Source organism: Sciurus vulgaris (genome assembly GCF_902686455.1).
Source record: "Sciurus vulgaris genome assembly, chromosome: 3".
NCBI lineage: Eukaryota > Metazoa > Chordata > Mammalia > Rodentia > Sciuridae > Sciurus > Sciurus vulgaris.
The window spans coordinates 73,921,281-73,941,177 of record NC_136463.1 but is presented as its reverse complement, the minus strand read 5'-3'; the positions used below and the strand labels follow the sequence as shown (position 1 = coordinate 73,941,177).

The following is a 19,897-nucleotide window of genomic DNA, read 5'->3' as shown; positions in this document are numbered from 1 at the left end:
CCTGCATTCCATGTTCACAAAGACTGTGATGATAGCTGACATGTATGGAAAAGCTACTTGGGACCTGTTGCTTTGCATGCATCTTTTCATTTAATATTTCACCAACTCTATAAATTAAGGGCCTGAGACATAGAGGGTTAAGTAGATTCCCCAAGAGCATTCAGTTAGTATGCTGGCTTTTGGATGTGAGTCTGTAATTTCTAAGCCATTGAGCTGACCCATAGTATTGGTCTTTAGAAGCTTATCCCAGGGGCTCAGGAACTGCTGTGGCCTAAGGAATTTTTACAGCATAAATGTGTTTATTCATGTCTTACTTTCCTTTGATTTTTAAAACTTCCTGGGGGATTAACTTGATTAAGTCAGTCACAGGCCTACACAGGTATATTAGCCTACATCCAATAAGGTGACTGGACTTGTTGGCAGGTATGAATGAAAAGCAAGGCTCTGGATTCTAATAACCCATGTGAAATCCATGCCAACTCACTCCATCGATGGCTCCGGAAGCCACTTTATTATTTATGCTATTTAACAAATGCTTGTTTAGCACTTATTTGCATGGCAGACTCTGTTCTAATTACTTTACAAATAGAAATTCACTTAGTAGGCTCATTCTTGGTGTGTATAAGTTTCAAACCAGCCCTATAACAAAAGCAGGTGACTACAAAGCTAACTTGCAAGGTCTGGGCAATGCTGCTGTCTGTTTCCTCTACTGGGCCTTCTGGTCCTGGACCCTTCTCTCTCTTGCTTCCATAGATCCTGGTGGGCTTTGAGCGCCTACAGGCCATTGCCCGGAGCCACCTGCAGATGAGGCAGTTCCAGGCCATGCGGCAGAGGATGGTGCAGCTGCAGGCCCGCTGCAGGGGCTACCTGGTGCGCCAGCAAGTTCAGGCCAAGAGGAGGGCTGTAGTGGTCATCCAGGCGCATGCCAGGGGCATGGCTGCTCGGCGGAGCTTCCAGCGGCGGAAAGTCAATGTAGGTGGTCACCCAGCTTCCTGGGCAGGTGGCACTGGTTGTGGCCTAAGTGTGTGAGGGCAAATGGGAAAAATGAATGGCAATATGGAACTCTCACCAGAAGCCCCTTTGGAAAGTCTTTACTCCTGAGACAAGATGTTTAAATCTGTTCTAATTACTCAAGAACTCAGCAAGAATACAAGAAGCAAATTAGGAGGCATCTCCTGCAGTTTAGGTAGGACAAGAGACATCTCTTTCCTTGTCCAAAGTTAGGGTTGTAGCATTCCTCACATCATCTGTGAAGACTCAATTAGGGGCTCACAAGGTATAGCACAGGACAGGCATCAGATCAACGAGATGTGGCCTTATTCCTGGAACCTGGAAGTGAAGCTCCTTGGTCCCTTCCCTTTAGCCTTAGAGACTATTTCTTTGCAGGGGATGATAATTTCCCTAAAAGGCATGGGAAATCTGAGTCAGATGAGCTGAGGGGGGCGTGTCATTGTTCCATGGAAAATAGCAAAGACCCTTGGTAATAAGATTGTGCATGACTGTTCAGGGGACAGAGAAATACCAAGGGGAGTCGTTGAATTTCTGGACAGTTTGGAGAACAAGAAGCAGCAGAATAGCTCCAAGATGCATGCTCCTATATTTTGAAATCTCACCCTTGCATAATCCTATTTCTTCCATAAGGTAGCTAAGACTCAGCCTCATTCCTTCTTACTTGGTTCTTTTTGTGATAAGGCAAAGTGGATTGGATGACATTTACCTTTGCCCCATAGATGGAAATTGTGTCTTCTGTACAAACTACCATGAAAATGAACAGGGCAAGTGAAAGAATAGACCCTCAGACAAATCAGGAGCATATTCCTGAGCTTGAGTGACCCCAGCCTGACTGTAAAAACACTCTCACCTGTGTGTTAGTGTAGGCTCTGGGGACTTCCCTGGTAGACCCTTGGTGCCCTTTGAATGAAGGGACCCCATGGGTATGAGTGGTGGTTTTGTTGCTGAGATCTGTGTTCCCTGGAGTTTGAAGTGGTGCCTCAGGGGTCAAGCCAGAAACTGTACCTCCCTAGACCTCTGATTATCATTGGGAAATGAAAAGCTCTGGCTTGTCGATCTCCACTTACCCTAGCTATTTAAATTTGTTATTTTAGAGCGAAATATACTGATTTGAACAAATAACTGCAGTACACATTTTACTTGGCTTCTTAAAGATATTTGACTTGTGAGGGTAGACAGAACTGGGTCCCCTGAGCCCAGGTGGACCTGCAAGTCACCTTCTCCCCAATGTCTATGTATGCAGGGACCTCTGGTCCTTCCAGCTGAAGAACAGAAGAGTCAAAATGTTCTCCCTTCCAAGAAGCGCAAGTCCATCTATGATACTGTCACTGACACGGAAATGGTAGAGAAGGTGTTCGGCTTTCTTCCATCCATGATTGGGGGCCAGGAGGGCCAGGCCCCAACTGGTTTTGAGGTAAGACAACCCCAGACAGGAATAGGAGGACCTTCCCAGCCCCTGATCTCAATCAAACACTTGAATCCTTTGGAGATTGCCAGGTTGGGTGGTCAAGGAAGTTCTGCAGCCCTGGGTGATTGTGCAAAAGAAGGAGAATCCTTTGGAGCCAGGCAGCTTTCTCCCCTACAAGACACCCTGGAACCTTTACTGTGTAAATGAATGCTAGGGAACTTTCAATTAGGCAGCACCTCCCACCTATCTGTGGAGCCTTGGAGGTTGTTGCTTTGCAGAATGTGACTGGGGAAGCTGAAATGCAGAGAAAATCAATCCTGCAACAGGAGGACATGAGGTCTGAGGCTGGTGGTGGTGGGAATAAGGGTAGAGGGCAGGAAGGGCTGTGTTCTAGGGCTGTACTATAGGTCCTCATCATAGTTCTGGGTCCCAAGACCCAGTGACCTAGGCACTTTACCTCTCTTGGTGTTCAAAACCTCAGCCCTCCTCTTGCCCCTTCACTCTGTGTAGTCAAGGGTGGGGTGGGGACTGAGACAACCTCAGGGGAAGCACTGTACCTGTCCTATTGAGCCTGCAGGGAGGTATGGAAGAGGGCTGGAGGTAGGAGTATAGAGGTCCTGTGTCTGCAGAGCAGGGTGCACGAGGTCATGCATATAGTAGGCGAGGTGGCCTACTATATTGGTGAAGATGTCAGATACCAGAGGGCTGGGTAAATGCCTCTGCACCTAACAGATAGCCAGATGAACCTCTCTAGAGCTCCCTGTCCCCTAGCACGGCTCACCCCACTGAATAACTAGCCAAGAGTTGTTATCTAAAATGATCCATGCCTTCCCTCACTGGCCCCTAGGATCTGGAAGTGAAGACACAGAAACTGCCTGAGATTGATCTGGATATGGTCCCCATGTTGGAAGAGCCACAGGAGGATGTGGATGGCCTGGCTGAGTACACCTTTCCCAAGTTTGCTGTGACTTACTTCCAGAAATCAGCCACCCACACACACATCCAGCGGCCCCTACGATACCCACTACTCTACCATGAGGATGATACAGACTACTCGGTAGCCATGATTCTCTGGTTTCTAGTGGCTCATACCACCCCTAGAGCCCAGAGTTTGAGCTGTGGTTCAGAGGGAATAAGGAAAAGACCTGGGACACTGTCAGCACCAGTGCTGAGATGTGAGTTCTAACCTGGCCCTCCGTTTTGCTCCCCAGGCTGCCCTGGACGTGTGGAATATCATCCTGAGGTTCATGGGTGACCTTCCAGAGCCAGTGCTGTATGCCAGGAAGAGTCTGAGTGGCAACCCAGTGATGCAGCAGATCCACAACACGCTGGACAGGGAGAGCAGCCCCAGAAGTCCACAGCATGTATCTTCACAGGTGCATGGTATGAGGGTGGTAGGCAGGTATCCACCAGGTCTCAGACCTCAGAAAGCTGGACCTAGAGTCCTCTCACCAACATCACCTATGAGCCCAGCCCCCAAGGCAGGGGTTTTCAGGTGTTTACAGTTTTGAATTGCACTCAAGAACTTGTGAATTCAGGATCACACCCAGGACAATTTGAATCTTTAATGGAGAGGGTCCCCTGGACTCTGAATATCAGGTTTGACTTGAACCTAACTCAAATGCATATAACAATAATAACAAGAAATGTTATTAACAGACAGTCTGCTATGTACCAGTGGCTTCTCTTAGTTTAATTCTCAGTTGGGCTAACCCTACAAGATAGGGATTCTTATGTTTATTTTAAACTAAATGAAATAACTTTCCACAAAATCACGGTGAACACCTGTGTGGGAACTTAGCTTTGAAATCGTTCTGCTGAATTCAGAGACAGCTTCTTGACCCATGTTCTTCCCTGTGATGAAGGGTTAATTCACATCTATTTTTGGTTAGACATCCTTTCTAAGGCCTAGCACAAGGTAACTTAGTGGAAGTTCTTAGTAGAACTAAGAACAGTCCTGAGGAATTATACAGCAATAACATAACAGCTCTCAGGGGTCCACCAGCCACAGGAACCCTAGAGTGCCTCATACGTCAGATGACTGATGTAGACTTAGCTCTGATACCTGTGAGGTCCTGTGTGCAGACTAACTTCATAGAAGCCTAAAGGATTCTGCAGCCACAATTGCATGGCCAAACCAGTCCCAGTCCCAGGTCCTAACTCCCTGACCTCTGGAGACAAACTCTACCAAAGCATTTGAGATACCTACTGCTCTGTAACAAATTACCCCAAAACATAGTAGCTTAAAACAGTACATATTTATTATTTAACACTCTTTCTGAGAGTTGGGAGAAACTTAACTAGTCATTTCTGACTCAGGGTCTCTCATGAGGTTGCCATCAAGCTGTCATTATGGGCTGGAGTTATCTGAAGGTTTGACTGGGGCTAAAGAGTCCACTCCCAAGATGGTGCAGTCACATGACTGTTGGCAGGATGCCTCAGTTCCTTGCCATGTGGGCCTCTCCATAGACCTACCTGAGCATCCTTACAATATGGCTTCCCAAGACGAGTAATCCAGGAAGGAAAGCAAGAAGATGAACGTCTGATCTTAGAAGTCTCATACCTTGTGGGATAGGGAGGAATACAGGGCAGGAATGCTGGGAGGTGGTGATCATTGGAGTTCACCTGGGAGGCTGATGAATCCTCAAGGAAGGGACTCTCAGAGGCAGTCTAGCCATGCTGCTCCTCTGAAGGGTGGACACAGGGTGTGTATTTGCAGAGGTTGGGGTTCAGGTTTTCCTTCTTTTGTGTGCTCATTAAGTACCTGCAGTGTGGCCCATGTTCAGACTGGTGGGCCAAACAAGCCCTGCCTGTCCTCACAGAGCTTTTAGACCATGTATTTCACATTCATTCCCTGTGCCAAAATCCAACTTTACCCCCAGCCAGAGATGGTGCCTGGTCCTGGAGCTGGGCTGATCCCAACCCATGCTAAGTCCCGCTATTAGCTTTCCTGAGGCCATCAAGACAAGATGCAGTCCCTGCCTAAGGAGAGCAAAAGATCTTAATGACTGGGGGCAAACCCTTCCCCATCAGTTTTATAAACTGGCCAGAAAATGACTGGCAGTGCTGACACTTGCTCCACTGTAGATGACTATAGGATTAGCAGCACCGAGGGACTTCTGAGGTTCACATTCCTGTGGTAACTTTTTCTACAGAAACTCAGCCAAAGGGACAGAGGAACCAAAGGAATCTCCTCCATGAAGTTGAAGCGGTCCTCCCGGATCACAGGCCAGGTGAGCCCAGAGCCAGGGTACTCAGTCTTCTCCTAGTTCTGTCACAAGCCTGCTGCTGCAGGGTTCCCAGGCTATTGCTTCAATCCCCACAAGTTGGTTTCCTCCTTGGCAAATGGGGAGAATCACAGCATTCCTGACAGTCATCCTTGGGCTTCAAGGTGGCTAGCCAGCTGAACACTGGAGAGGAGCCATTTGACCTTGATGACCCCATCTCAAAACGACCTATGTCTAACCTGGAGAAGGTGCACTTCATTGTGGGCTATGCCATTCTGCGACCTACCCTCAGGTCAGTTCCCACTCCCACCTCACCCCTGTTCATAACATCTAGTCCCTCACTAGCCCTCAGCCCATGGCCACAACCTCCTCCCCTGTCCCCACATAACTGCTCCTCTCCTTGCTCCGTAGCCTAGGGCCTGCAGGCTGGCTCTAAGTGCAGCAGATATTACAACCATCAAGGGTCTCTACTTGCTGTGCATTAAGAAAACCAAGGAATAAAACTCAGTTTTAGGAAAACAGATTCATCATGGGCTAAGGATTCATTTTAGAACATTGTAATTCAGGATGCTGTAAAAAAGATATATGTGTATGTGTGTGTGTGTGTGTGTGTGTGTGTGTGTGCGTGCGTGTGTGTGCATGTGTGTGTGTGTGTGTGTGTGTGTAAATTTGCTTCATATGCAATTTACTTTACAAGAATTAGGTTTTCACATAATTAAATAATTGCTTTAAGAGATTATATTTTAGAGGTTTGCTTGTTTTAAGTTATTATTTTTAACCAAATGTGAAGAAATGTTGGCCATAATTCCTTCTAAAATTCTCTTCCTCCCTCCCTCCTTCTCTTCTCCTCTCCTTTCTCCTACCCGCATAAAATTCTAATTAAACTTATATAAGACTTTTTGCTACTGTTCCTCAAGTCCCTGAGGATCTGTTTGTATTTTCCTTCTTTTCTCTCTGTTCTTTAGACTGGTTAATTTCTGTTGATCAATCTCCAAATTCACTCATCTCTATCTTCTCCAATCCACTGTTAAACCATTGAAGAAGTTTTTACTTCAGATGATCTATTTTTAATTATATTATTATATTTTTCTTAATTAATTTTTACATTCCTATTTCTTTGCCAAGGTCTCCTATTTATTCATTTATGATGAGTGTAGTTTCTTTTATGTCACTGAGAATAGTTACCATAGTTTTTAAGCCTTTTCTGCAAATCTAACATCTAGGTCATATTGGGGTCAGTTTCCATTGACTGGCTTTTTCTCTTGATGATGGTCATGTTTTCCTGTTTCCCCTTAAGTTTAGTACTTTCAAATGTGTCCTAGACATTAAGGATGATACATTTAGAAACTGGATTCTATTATATTCTTTCAAAGAGTGTTGATTTTTGGTTTTGGCAGGCAGATAATTTGGCTGGATTGAAACCATGTCATCCCCATGGTGAACAACAGATGGAATTCCTGTTAAGTTACTTTAGCTTCAGCTAGCCTACTAGAGTCTACCCCACCATTCATGAACAAAGTATAAGCCAGAGATTTAGAAAAATGTTATATACAAAATTTAGGACTCTTCTTCTCTGGTTTTCTTCATTCCAGGATTTCCCTTTTCACTTTCAAGTTGCAATGGGGATTCCAAACTCTGTTCTTTGGTTCTTCAAGCCAGTAAGACTATAGATGGCTTCTACCCAAGTTTTATTTAACCTATACCCAAGTTTTAGCTGTCTGCATAACACCAATTGGGCAATTCTTCTAATTTATTTGGTTCTGTTTGTAGTTGTCCCTTGATAATCCTTACCAGTTACCATACTGTCCAATATGGCAGACACATAAAATCTATGTTCAAAGGGTGCATGATGTGTTATTCAGATAACTCCTCCAGACGGTCCCATGCAGTCCTGGTATCCAACTGTGCTGATACCTTGCTGATCCTTTAAGAGTTCCTGTTGACTCTAGCTGCAGGTCGAACATCCCACAGTCTTTCACTGCTAGGAATTTCTGGAATAATGAGCTGCCTAAAATTTAGCTCATGGCATCCTCATGGTCAACAGGAAGCTCATGCATGCCCCACCAAATAATACAGGTGTAGTTCCCAGTTCTTGACTATTCTTTCTTCACCTTGTCCATCAAGATGGACTCTGATCTCCAGAAGAAAGCAGCAACTTTAGTCTCTTTGTTAATGGAGGTCCTCGACTTGAAGGGAAGAAAGTCAAGATCTGGCAAGAATTCTTTCACCATGTCCCATTACAATAGCTTGGGCTAGGGGTGGGCAATGGACTTCTGAAGCTCTTCTTAAGATAGGAAGTGGGATAGGTCTCATCTCTGGAAAACAGCTCCATCCCTACTGATAGTTCTTCTGGGGTCTCCCTCACTCTCCCATCCCTTGTAAGTAGTGGAAATGAGCCATAGATCCTTCTCCTCCATGAAGTTCCTCCTGAAGTCACGGTTCAAATTTCTCACCTTCCCCTATGCAGGCTGGAAGTGGCATGCTGGACTGGTTCTGCAATCTTTTAGTAAATTCTATAAGATTGTCTCTAGAATGCTGGATATTAACATCAATTTGTCCTTGGCTCTGGGGTCATAACCAAATTCAGAGACAAAGCAAATGCTGCATTCCGTATCGATCATGCATTCAACATACATTTATTAAGTTCCTGCTCAGGGTGAGGACTTGGCCTAAGGGTTGGGGATCAGAAATGAAGAAAACATGTCTCTATCCTTGAAAAATTTACCCTTTATTTGGTGAGTGTGTTAGTCAGTTTTCCATTACTATAACAAAACACCTGAGATAATCAATTCATAAGGGAGAAATATTTATTTAGGTTCACAATTTCAGAGGTTTCTGAAATCACTTGACCCTATTGTTTTGGGCCAATGGTGAGGCAGAGCACATGGTGGAAAGAGGTTTCATTTCACAGCAGCCAAAAAGCAAAAAGAAAGAAAGGAAGGGTTCAGAGTCCCCAAATCCCTTTCAAGAGCACACCCCCAATGACCTCACTTCCCCCCACTAGGCCCCACCTCTTAAAGGGCCCACCATCTCCCAATAGCACATCTCCCAATAGCATGGTTTGGGAGAACTTACCCAAACCATGGCAGAGAGCATTAGAGAGCAAAGAAACCCACAGTGGATCTGCTCACTTCCTGTGGGGGTACCATAAAGGAGTGGTCTTAATACCCCCCCCCCCACCCGGGGCATTAAGACATAAGGCCTCAGGGCAGAGAGAGAAATAAATGTCTGAAATAGCTGCAAAGTTGGGGAAAGGAGCAGATCAGGTTATACAAGAACCAGGGCAGACAAGGCTGAGGTCAGTGACCCAGGGGTGAGGGTATCATGGGCAGAGGGGGTGAATCAGAGCAAAGACCTGAGGGTATCTGGGAGGGAGGACTGGGACCCCGATGAACCAGGAAGTGAGGTCTGAGGGAGTGGGACATGCAGCCCTGGGAACACGTCAGGGCTGGGGAGGGCTCCAGTGCTGGAGGAGTGACCTGACCATGAGACCTCACCGAGGTGCAGAAAGACCCTGTGCCCAGGCTCCTGTCTCTCCCCTCCCCCAGAACAAACACCAAGCCTGCTCTCTCAGTGGTCTGTGTCTTTCAGGGATGAGATTTACTGCCAGATCTGCAAGCAGCTCTCTGGAAACTCCAAAAAGAGCAGCATGGCCCGAGGCTGGATCCTGCTCAGCCTCTGCCTGGGCTGCTTCCCGCCCTCAGAGAGGTTCATGAAGGTGGGGAGGGCCCAGGGCAGGGTTGGGGAGGCAGGGGGTTACAGCAGGAGCATGAGTGGGCTCTGGGCCAGGAGCAGGTCAAGAAATCTGGGTCCAGGTCCAAGTTTTCCTGAACGTGCAGGCCAATGGGCAGCACTTTTCTGGTCCTCAGTTTCCTTGTCTATACCAGAGGGCACTGTACCTGGCTCCTTCCCTATCCAGGGACTAGAAGGCCATTTCCCTGTGGCTCAGGCACTAGGATGACTCTTCAAAATTAAAATGAGATGACAAATGAAGTGAGTCTTAAAAAGACCGTTGTCCTGGGAGTGAGCCCCTACTGGAGACTGGCTGCAGCACCTATTTCTCCTCCTTAAAATTACAAATGGATGTGGTTGGCAGAAGCTTGCAAGTGTTAGAGGCCCCAAACTTCACTGTCTTAATATACCTTTTGGTTTTGAGATAAAAGTTAATATGTGGAATGCAGACAGTTGAAACAAAAATCAAAGTCATTCTTACACCCAGAGGTAACTTGCATTAAATTTTCTTCTGGCCTTTGTGGTGTTACAGTGTCACACTTACAGTCAAATAGAAAACACTCACTTACTATGTGTCCCTGTGGGGACAACAGGAACCATGGTCACCCTGGCCATTGGTCTGGGCACTTGAGCCACTCTGACACCAGTAAACCCTTCCAGACACCTCCGTGGGACAAAAAGATTTTCAACACATATTTGTTGCTGTTTTTGGCATGCATTTTGGACATAGACTCTCCTACATTTTTCTTTTAATTTTCTCCACTATTTTTTCTACTTATACAAACTGCCAAACTCCTCAGATAGGTACCAATTTCTATTCCTTTTCATGATGGAGAGTGCCCATCTAAACACCTCTGAGTTTAATAATTTTAAAAATCTGTGTGGGTAAGACGTAAAAATTGACCTGCCTTCTGAATGTCTCCTTCCTCCTCCTTTCTTCTCCCTCCAGTATCTGCTGAACTTCATTGGTCAAGGGCCCGCAGGCTATGGGCCCTTCTGTGCTGAACGCCTGCGTCGTACCTATGCCAATGGGGTGCGGGCGGAGCCTCCCACCTGGTTGGAGCTTCAGGTATGGGCTGGAAGGGCAGGAGATGGGCAGTGTGGGGTGGTGCAGCCCTCGTGGCTCCTGCGGCACAGTTGTGGGGTGACTTTGTCCTTAGCATTCCTCCATCTCCTCCAGGGCTCCTTCATGGTCCCCGTGAGCCCCCATGGAGCTCAGCCCCTCCTAGCAGAGCCCAAGCTTCCAAGCTGCACTCAGCCTCTCTAAATCATCAATCTTTTTAAAAATGGCGTTTGCTGGTACATTATAACTATATATAATTGTGGGATCCATTGTGACATGTTCATAATGCACATAATATCATTTAATCAACTCCATTCCCCTTTCCCTCCCTGCCTTCCTCCCCTTGATCTGTTTGCTCTACTCTGCTGGTCTTCCTTCTGTTTTTTTCAATTAGTGCATGATAATTATACATAAAAGTGGATTCATTGTGGTGTAGTCATATGTGGACATAGCATGGTTTGGCTGATTTCATTCCCCTTTCCCTTCTTCCTCCCTGCCCCTCAGTCCCCTTCCTCTACTGTTCTTCCTTCTAATTTCATGAGATTTCTTTTTTATTCTTTTTCTGTTATAGCTTCTCCATTTTAGAGAGAATATTCGACCCTTGACTTTCTTAGTCTGGTTTCTTTCACTTAGCATGAAGCTCTCCAGTTCCATTCATTTACCAGCAGATGCCATATTCATTCTTCTTTATGGTTGACAAAACACCATTGTGTATATATACCATGTTTTGTTTATTCACTCAACTGTTGACAGGCACCAAGGCTAGTTCTATAACTTGGCTATTATGAATTACACTGCTACAAACATTCTCTTATGGCCTATTAGTTGAAGGGGGAAATATTTCTGACATAGTCATTAGTATTGCTTTGTGAATGGCTGCTAATTGTTTTGAGTTACTCCTCCCCAAGGCATTTGCACTTTCTTGAAAGTCATGGTCATGTCAAGGTTGTCATCCTTGATGGCATTGCTGTTGGGAAAAAGTGCCTCTGCTACTTGTTTTGGCAGCCAGGATACCTGCAACTTCTTGAGGTATCCTCAGAAAGGATCACGCTGGGGCTGGGGAGATAGCTCAGTTGGTAGAGTGCTTGCCTTGCAAGCACAAGGCCCTGGGTTCAATCCCCAGCACCACAAAAATAAAGAAAGGAAGGAAGGATCACTCTGATGAGCCAGGATGGAGGCGATGCATGCACTGGCTGTACCAGCATCTCTGGTCCTAGCCCATGCCTGGGAGGGGCTTACCCATGTGATCCTGCAGTGCCCTATGCTGGGGCCTGTGGATCACCTCCAGCCATACCTCCTCCCTGTTTTCGCCTGATCTCCAAAGTCCACAGGGTCTGTCTCTCATGAGCCCTATAATTGTAGGTGAACTTGTGGTAGCTGTGAATATTCGATGCAGTACTGAATTCAGTAGTAGGATCCGAGAATCTGGAAATGTTCAGGAGGACTCACAGGCTTCTCATCTAGAAGTGGACCATTATGGCCTACGGGCTGTGCCCACAGGGCTACTGAGGCAAACTTGGAGAGGCCCACAAATCATCACATATCCAAGCAACATTGTTCTTGCCCCTGGTGGGAGCCATGAACCTAAATTTTGTTAATTCCATGCTGAGACATGGCCGACCCTGAGGCTTCTGAAGGTCCTATTCTCAGGAACCCACAGGGATGGGCAGGCGGGGATACTTGGGAGAGAAGGGGGGTGGGGCAGAGTGATAGATGGACCTCCAGTCCAAGGCTCTGGGAGCTCCAGGAATCTGGGCCCAGGCCCCTCTCCAGGCCAGAGGGCCTGAGTCCTTATCTGTCCCCAGGCTGTCAAGTCCAAGAAGCACATCCCCATCCAAGTCATCATGGTGTCTGGGGAGAGCCTGGCCATCATGATTGATTCGGCCTCCACATCAGGGGAAATCTGCCTGCATATTGCCCAAAAGAAGGGCCTCAGAGATCACCTGGGCTTCTCCCTCCAGGTTGCTGTGTATGACAAGGTAAACACCAGCTGCCTCTCTGCAGCTGGTCTCCCTCATGTACCTGGACCAGAGTGTCCTGAAGCTGGAGCTTTCACAACGTGCCAGCCCAGCTCCTGCCCCTCCAGCTCCCAGACACATTAATGGTGTGTACACACACACACACACACACACACACACACACACACCAGGTAGCCGCCCTTACTCCACACTCAGCCCAGCAGCTGCTCACCCTGTCACTTCCCTGCCACACCAGAGCGCGCATGCCAGCATCCTGCTCCAACTTGCCATCATTGCCCTGCAGCAGACAGCACACAGCCCACCTGAACCCCCATCACCACCTACTCAGGTGCCCTAACCCTCAGACTCAGACAAACACCAATTGGCCAACCCATGTGTCGTGGACCAAACACACCGGCATCAATCTCTGCTTCCTTTGGGAGGGCCCAGCAGAGAGATGTGACCAATGGACAGGCCATATCATCCATAGAGAAGTCCTTCAGGTGTCCAAGTGGACTTAGCAGTGTCCACTCAGCCCACACTGGGCTCTGAGAGTTCTGATCTCTGTCTTCCACATGCTTGTGCTGAGGATGGGTGTCCCTGTGGGGCAAGGCACACAACAGCTGCTAACCCCTGCTGCCCCCAATTCTGTCCTCAGTTCTGGTCCCTGGGCAATGGACGTGACCACGTGATGGATGCTGTGGCCCGGTGTGAGCAACTGGCCCAGGAGAAGGGTGAAAGCCAGCGCCATTCACCCTGGCGCATCTACTTCCGGAAGGAATTCTTCACTCCCTGGCATGACTCCCGGGAGGACCCTGTCAGCACTGAGCTCATTTACCGGCAAGTCCTTCACGGAGTCTGGTCTGGCGAGTACAGCTTTGAGAAGGTGAGGGGACCTGAGAGGGAACCACATTCCAGGGCTGGTCCAGGTCGAGGTCATCAGAAGATGCTCCAAAAAGGAGGCCCCCAGCTGGGGTCAGAGGCAGTGTAGAATGTGGTAGGCAGGAGGCAGAGGGCAAAGGCATAAGAAGGTGGTCACAGGGCAGCAAGTCCTAGGGCCTCCACTGGATACAGCTGTCCCTGTCCTGGTCTCCATTTTCTCTTCCCTTGGGTCACAGGTTTGCTCAAGCACCTTTAGGCCCCAGGTCTATCTGACCTCTGGCAGCAACTGTTTATGGAGTTGCAGGACTTAATGGTCAAGAACATGACCTTAGAGCTCAGGTGGCTAAGTTCAAGTCCCATTCTACATCTCCTAGACAGCATGAACTTGGGAAGTCCTGTCACCTCCTCAAGCCTTGGGTCCACATCTGGAGTATGCAGAGTGCTGAGAACTCTTTGCATAGGGTAGTCATGATGACTGAGGTGACGGAGGATGACGGTGTGGCTGAAGTTACCGGGGCAGCAGAGCAAACTTCCCTGTGTCAAATCAAGGGGACAGAGGCAGGCACAGAGTCTTGGAGTCCTGTCTAGAAGGGTCATGATCAGGGAACAGTCAGTTCTACAAGATTTGGCTTCCCAAATAGAAGGACTACTGGATCCCTGCCATGCTGGCCATGCAAGTGCCTCATACAGGATCTTAACCTGTCTGAGTCTTTGCAGAAGCCCTGCAGGGACAGCCTCCTGTGGCAAGGGAGGACGCTAGCTAAGACAGGGATAGGGTGCTGTCTACTTGCACTTCCACTCAGAGTAGCAATTTTGGAGCTCCACTTAGAAATTCCAAGAATGGCCCCGTGTCTTTAGGCAGAGGGCCTACCGGGTTAATGCCATGGCCACTGGGATTACCTGCTGCCAACATGAGCAGTTGAGGACCAGTTGAGGCATGGCAAGGGTTCCAGAGGGAAGGGAGCTGGTCCTGCCTAGAGGACCAGGCAGGACTAGGTAGCTGCTCCCACTCTGGTCCTGTCTCAGCTGCTGGTTAACTACACTGTGCTGAGGCAAGAGCTGGCCTTGGGGTGGATGCATCAAGGGGGAAGGTGGGCTTTCTAACCTCCCCTCCCCTCCATGTCTAACCCCTGGCTATGCAGGAGGAAGAGCTAGTGGAGTTGCTGGCCCAGCACTGCTACGTGCAGCTTGGTGCCTCAGTGAGGAGTGAGGCTATCCAGGAGCTGCTGCCCAGCTGTGTCCCCTCCAAGCTGTACAAGACCAAGACCCCAGAGAAGTGGGCTAGCCTCGTCACTGCTGCCCACACCAAGGTCAGCCTGCATGCAGCCTGAGTAGTCCAGTCCTGAGCTTGCCTCAGGGTGGGTGGTGGCAGGGGGATCTAGGGGCACCAAGGTAATAGATTCCCTCCCCATGACCCCTAACCCACTGCCAAACAGGAAGTTTAAACCTGATAGTTAAGCATGTCCATATGCGACGTTTAAACTGGCCCACACAGTTCTATTCCTTAGAACAGGTCCCTGCTACCCACCCTCCTCCTTTCAAGTTGTCATCTTGGTCCAGGCCTGATGTGTATTGCAGTGCCCATCTTGGCCCTGGCCTGTTGGCACAAGAGAGTATCCACAGCTGACAGCTGACTATGACACTGCCTTAGCTCAAGGCCTGTCCTCACCACCCCCCGCCCCCCACCTATCTTCCTGCCCCTAGGCACACAAGAACTCTTAGGTCAGAGTGTATGGACATTGTAAATACTGGATACACATTGCATATGGCCAAGTCAGGTATGACATACCCATTTATATTCCCAAAGCCAGCATACAAATATTACCCAGCCATTTTTTAAAGTAGGAACAAGAGAAATAACATTTGATCCAATAAACAGTGAAAAGAAAGGTCAGTAGGACCTCAGAGCCAGTTATGGACACAGAGCAATAAGATGGGAAGAGGAAAGAGTGGAGGAGGGGAAGACGCATGCCAGAGGAGGAAGGAATTAGAAGGGAAGATGGAGATGGAAATCTCTGCAAGAGGCCCCCAAATATGCAGAAGTCCAGAAAAGAAAAAGTGCCCAGGACCTAGGTACACAGCAAGGTAGTCCTCATGCATGAAGCAGGACACAGATCCACACATAAGAGCAAGCCCAAGCTGCGGCCCTGGGCACCTGGTCATGTGTGCATGCCCAGCCTATGCTGAGACCTACCTCCACCCCAAATGGGCTGGCAGTAACCTCCCCCTACAGCCTCTGATATCCTGGTACTAACAAGGGGAAGGCCTCTCACCCTTCCCAAGACCACCTCCTGAAGGACTTTCCCCCAGAGGGTCCAATAGAGTTGGGTCAACCCTCCACCTCCAGTATCCCATACCAGGCACTGGCTTCATGCAGAATGACCCATCAAATAATCACCTTAGCCGGGCGCAGTGGCCCATGCCTGTAATCCCAGTGGCTCGGGAGGTTAAGACAGGAGGATCGTGAGTTCAAAGCCAGCCTCAGCAACAGAGAGGCACTAAGCAACTCTGTGAGACCCTGTCTCTAAATAAAATATAAAATAGGGTTGGGGGTGTGGCTCAGTGGTTGAGTGCCCCTGAGTTTAATCCCTGGTTACCCTCCCCTGCAAAAAATTAATCACCTTAGTTCTGGGGGAGGGTTCAGCTAGGGGAGGCAAGGTGATAGAGATAATGACTATGATCCCCCACAGGCCCCTTACACCCAGACTCGAGCCACGACGCTGGCTGTGCAGGAGAAAGTAGTGGACGCTGCCCGCCTGAAGTGGCCACTGCTCTTCTCCCGGCTCTTTGAAGTCACCACATTCTCTGGTAACAGTACCTGATGGGATGGAGATGGGTTGAACATCCTAGGGGCAAGCATGGCCTTCAGTCTGCGGTCTTCTCTGGTTAGGACCCCGCCTCCCCAAGACTCAGCTGATCTTGGCCATTAACTGGAGGGGGCTGTACTTCCTGGACCAGCAGGAGAAGACACTACTAGAACTCTCCTTCCCAGAGATCATGGGCCTGATCACAAACAGGTAGGAGCCCCCGAGGAAAGAGTTCCTGAAATCTGTCTGTTCCCAACCTGAGTCCTTCAGTTGGATGCCTGGGGGGCTCTGGAAAGACAGAGTGGCGAGGGCAACGTGTGGTCACTGGGAGCTGGAGTGGATGGATAGTGATCAACATGTCCAGCGGCCACTGGATTTGGGAGCCCACCCCCATATCAAGCCACACTGCTGGCTACGTTCTCCATCTATGCGTCAGCATTGCCCTCTCTGCCTCTCAGACCCGCCTGGAAAGATCACATAGGCATGCCATCTTTCTGGAAAGCATTCATGTAGCAGGCTCTCTCCCTTTCCATGGGAGAAACTGGTCATAGAGAATACAGGTCATCTCAGGGAGGAGTGAGGGATGGGACCTGAGCAGGGCACCGGGCAATGCCGGGGGCTTCCTCCAAACCCCACCCCACAGCTCTCATCTACTGGGAACTCCTCCAAGCCCTTCAGAAAGTCCCACCCCTGTCGTGCCCCTTAGTTAAAGCACCACAGCGTAGAATGACCATTATAACCATGGCCAGTGGGCTGCCCTAGGTCCCAGGGCACTACTCTCCAAGGCTGACTGGGCACTTTCCTGGAGGCCATGAAGTCCTCACGGCACCACCTATTCCCCATTTGAGTAAAGTGAGGTTCGCAGAGGCTGAATAGCTTGCCAGGGTCCCACAGAGCTGGTGCCTCACTTCAGCACTAACACTCTTGGTGGTGTCCCTGCCCACTGGTCACTTGATGACCTGCCCAGAGCCAACCCCACACAGCCTCTGAGACCTGAAGGGCCCTGAGCTCTGCCAGTCACTTGCTTGCCATCCACAGTGGTGTCTGGGACTTGGGCCAACCTGGGCTCCAAACCCATCCCTGCCAATGGCCCTGGGGAAGCCACTGCTTCCTCATCTGTAACCCTGGAGGGTTACCTCCTCTAGGTTGTTGAGGGGCTGAAACAGGGAGAAGTCCTCTGGTCACAATGTACCCTTTGTCCCCTCAGGGAGGCCAAGGGCAGGCAGAGACTGCTGCTGTCCACACTGCATGAAGAGTACGAGTTCATGTCCCTCAGCAGTGTGGCCATCGCTGAGCTGGTGGCCCTGTTTCTGGAGGGCCTGAAGGAGAGGTCCGTGTTCGCCATGGCCCTGCAGGACAGGAAGGCCACAGGTGCCCACGGTGGGGGAAGGTGCAGTGAGGGGCCACTCATGGGGCCAGTGGGAAGGCGACTCATCCATCTCCACATCACAGCAGCCACAAGGCACAGAGCAAGGCTTGGGGACACAAACAGAAGGAAGGAAGGAGGGTCCCAAAGCTTGGGGAGTGGGCAGTTTTGAGCAAACCCTGCCTTTTCTCAGCCTCTGTTTCCTCTTTCACAAGCTGAGGGGGGTAAAGAAGGTGGCCTCAACTCCTCTGAGGTGGGCCTTGTGTGCAGAAGCACTGGCCAGGCCCTCTCCCACAGTCACTTCATTATCCTATTTTACAGCACAGAATTGGAAGCTCAGAGAGGGAGGTATCTCACCCAGGGTCACACAGTTCAGGAAGGTGAGAGTCTAGTTCTTAGCCACAGATTTTCTGCAAGCAAGCACTCCAGAGAGAGCTGAGCTGTGGCCTCTGGGCAAGGCAGGGGTGTGACAAGGTCCCAGGACTTCTGCCCAGTCCATACTGGTCAGCCAGGCATTCATAAGCAATGCAATGGTGCACATAGTGCTGGGGCTTCAGAAGCGGGGGCCTCTCTGGGATACAGGGGAAGGGCCTTGCATGCCAGTGGGAAACATCCCAAATGTGTTATCCTGTTGCTCCTTTTGTCCCTGTGTGTGTGTGTGACCTGGACCTGCAGATGATGTCACCCTCCTACCCTTCAAGAAGGGGGACTTGATAATCCTGACCAAGAAGCAGGCCTTGCTAGCCTCTGAGAACTGGACCCTGGGCCAGAATGACAGGACTGGCAAGACAGGGCTGGTGCCCACAGCCTGCCTCTACACCATCCCAACCCTCGTCAAGCCCTCGTCCCAGCTGCTGGTGGGTCACATCTGCTTAGCTGAGACACTGCAGACACAGCCCAGAGATGTCTGGCTGGGGGCCTCCCTCAGTTGCCCACACCCTCACAGAGGTCCAGGAGGGCCACCTGGGCACCAGGGCAACTCTGCTGGCCCTTTTCATCCCCAGGGGTGATTATAAAGCTGGCACAGTATGTAGGCAAATACAGAACAGCAGTTGGCACTTAGTAGATGCTCAATAAATGAGTACTTCCTCACTGTCTCCTACCATGGGTGTGTCCTGGGGACAAACTTGTCCTTCCCTAGCCTCATTTAAACTGTAACCCCAGGGTATCCAGGTCTTCCTCTGCCCCCAAATTCACCCTACCTCAACCCCTAAAAGGAGCCTAGCAGGAAGCCAGGAGCAGGCAGGCATTCTAGCACGCATGCACCAAAAACCAAGCATGTCCCCTGTGCTGGCAATACAGAATTGAACTCAACACCCTCAGGGAGACTGCAGACTATGGGGCAAATGACAAACTGATGGCAAATATACATATGCTACCAAGAAGCAGCACTGGTTGTTATGGGAACAGATAATGGGGTGGAGGGGTGTCCTGTCTGGGGAGGCATTCCCCAAGGGAGTGATGTTTGTGCAGAGGCCTGCAATGGGGGTGGACCAGGCCAGCAGGACCAGAGTGAGGGATGCCCCTAAGGAGAAGTACCCTAGAAAAGGCCAGGGAATCTGAGAGAACCCGAGTGGCCACACCCTGAGAGCAGGATGGGCTGGGCTCCACACCAATGGCAGTAATCCTCCTATGGGGATAAACATCAGGCTCAGAGAGGTTGAGTCATGGTGCTGAGGTCCCAAAGCAAGTGGAGCAAAAGGATAGGCCAGATCCAACCATCTCTAGGGTCTGACCCCCACCCCCAAGTCAATGAGGCAACCAAGCCAGGAGGAGATTATGGGAAGGGCTTCATGGGCAGTGTCTTCTGGATGCCCACAGCCCTGTACCCCCTACAGAGCTTGCTGGCTATGTCACCAGAGAAGCGGAAGCTGGCAGCCCAGGAAAAGCTGCTCTCAGAGCCACTACCTGAGGAGCAGCCCAAGGAGAAGCTGCACACTCTGGAGGGGTTCTCCTATGAGTTCTTCAGGTATCCACCTGCCTGGCCTTCCCAGGCCAGAGGGACGCCATGAGGGGCTCATGGCAGGAAGGGGACCCCCAGCCCTCCGACAGCCACCCTGGGAGGTTGGATGAGGACAGAGGAGAAGCCCTGGGCAGAAAAGGCTTTAAGGTGTGCCCTCACTCTAGCCTTCATCCCTGACAGGTCCCCAGAAAAGGAGACAGTCAGCAAAGCCGTGCTGTCCCCGACCCGCACCCGGGGCCACCTGTGGGCCTACTCTCCCGAACCACTGCGGCAGCCCCTGCTCAAGCGTGTGCATGACAGAGCCGACCTGCGGGATGCCGCCTGCCAAATATTCCATGATATCCTTCCCCAGCCAGCCTGCCCTCACCACATGCCAACTTCATGAGCCCAGACACCTGTGTCCCCTCCTGGCCCCATGTGGGAGGCTGGACATCACCTCACAGCACAAAGAAGAGCCAAAATACACATCCCTGAAGGGAT

The 19,897-nt window shown here is 49.8% G+C and overlaps 1 protein-coding gene across 1 annotated transcript in view; it reads left to right on the top strand.

Moving 5' to 3' along the window:
* Window positions 1-19,897, top strand: part of MYO7B (myosin VIIB) — a 72,322-nt gene that overhangs the window by 46,447 nt on the left and 5,978 nt on the right. Inside the window, exons 21-37 of the mRNA XM_079130545.1 lie at window positions 754-972; window positions 2,255-2,425; window positions 3,267-3,476; window positions 3,631-3,795; window positions 5,575-5,652; window positions 5,811-5,938; window positions 9,238-9,364; window positions 10,328-10,447; window positions 12,247-12,420; window positions 13,058-13,285; window positions 14,424-14,591; window positions 15,972-16,089; window positions 16,172-16,298; window positions 17,296-17,459; window positions 18,130-18,311; window positions 19,293-19,423; window positions 19,598-19,752. Of these exons, the coding sequence (XP_078986671.1) occupies window positions 754-972; window positions 2,255-2,425; window positions 3,267-3,476; window positions 3,631-3,795; window positions 5,575-5,652; window positions 5,811-5,938; window positions 9,238-9,364; window positions 10,328-10,447; window positions 12,247-12,420; window positions 13,058-13,285; window positions 14,424-14,591; window positions 15,972-16,089; window positions 16,172-16,298; window positions 17,296-17,459; window positions 18,130-18,311; window positions 19,293-19,423; window positions 19,598-19,752 (2,665 nt within the window). The remainder of the gene's footprint in view (window positions 1-753; window positions 973-2,254; window positions 2,426-3,266; window positions 3,477-3,630; window positions 3,796-5,574; window positions 5,653-5,810; window positions 5,939-9,237; window positions 9,365-10,327; window positions 10,448-12,246; window positions 12,421-13,057; window positions 13,286-14,423; window positions 14,592-15,971; window positions 16,090-16,171; window positions 16,299-17,295; window positions 17,460-18,129; window positions 18,312-19,292; window positions 19,424-19,597; window positions 19,753-19,897) is intronic.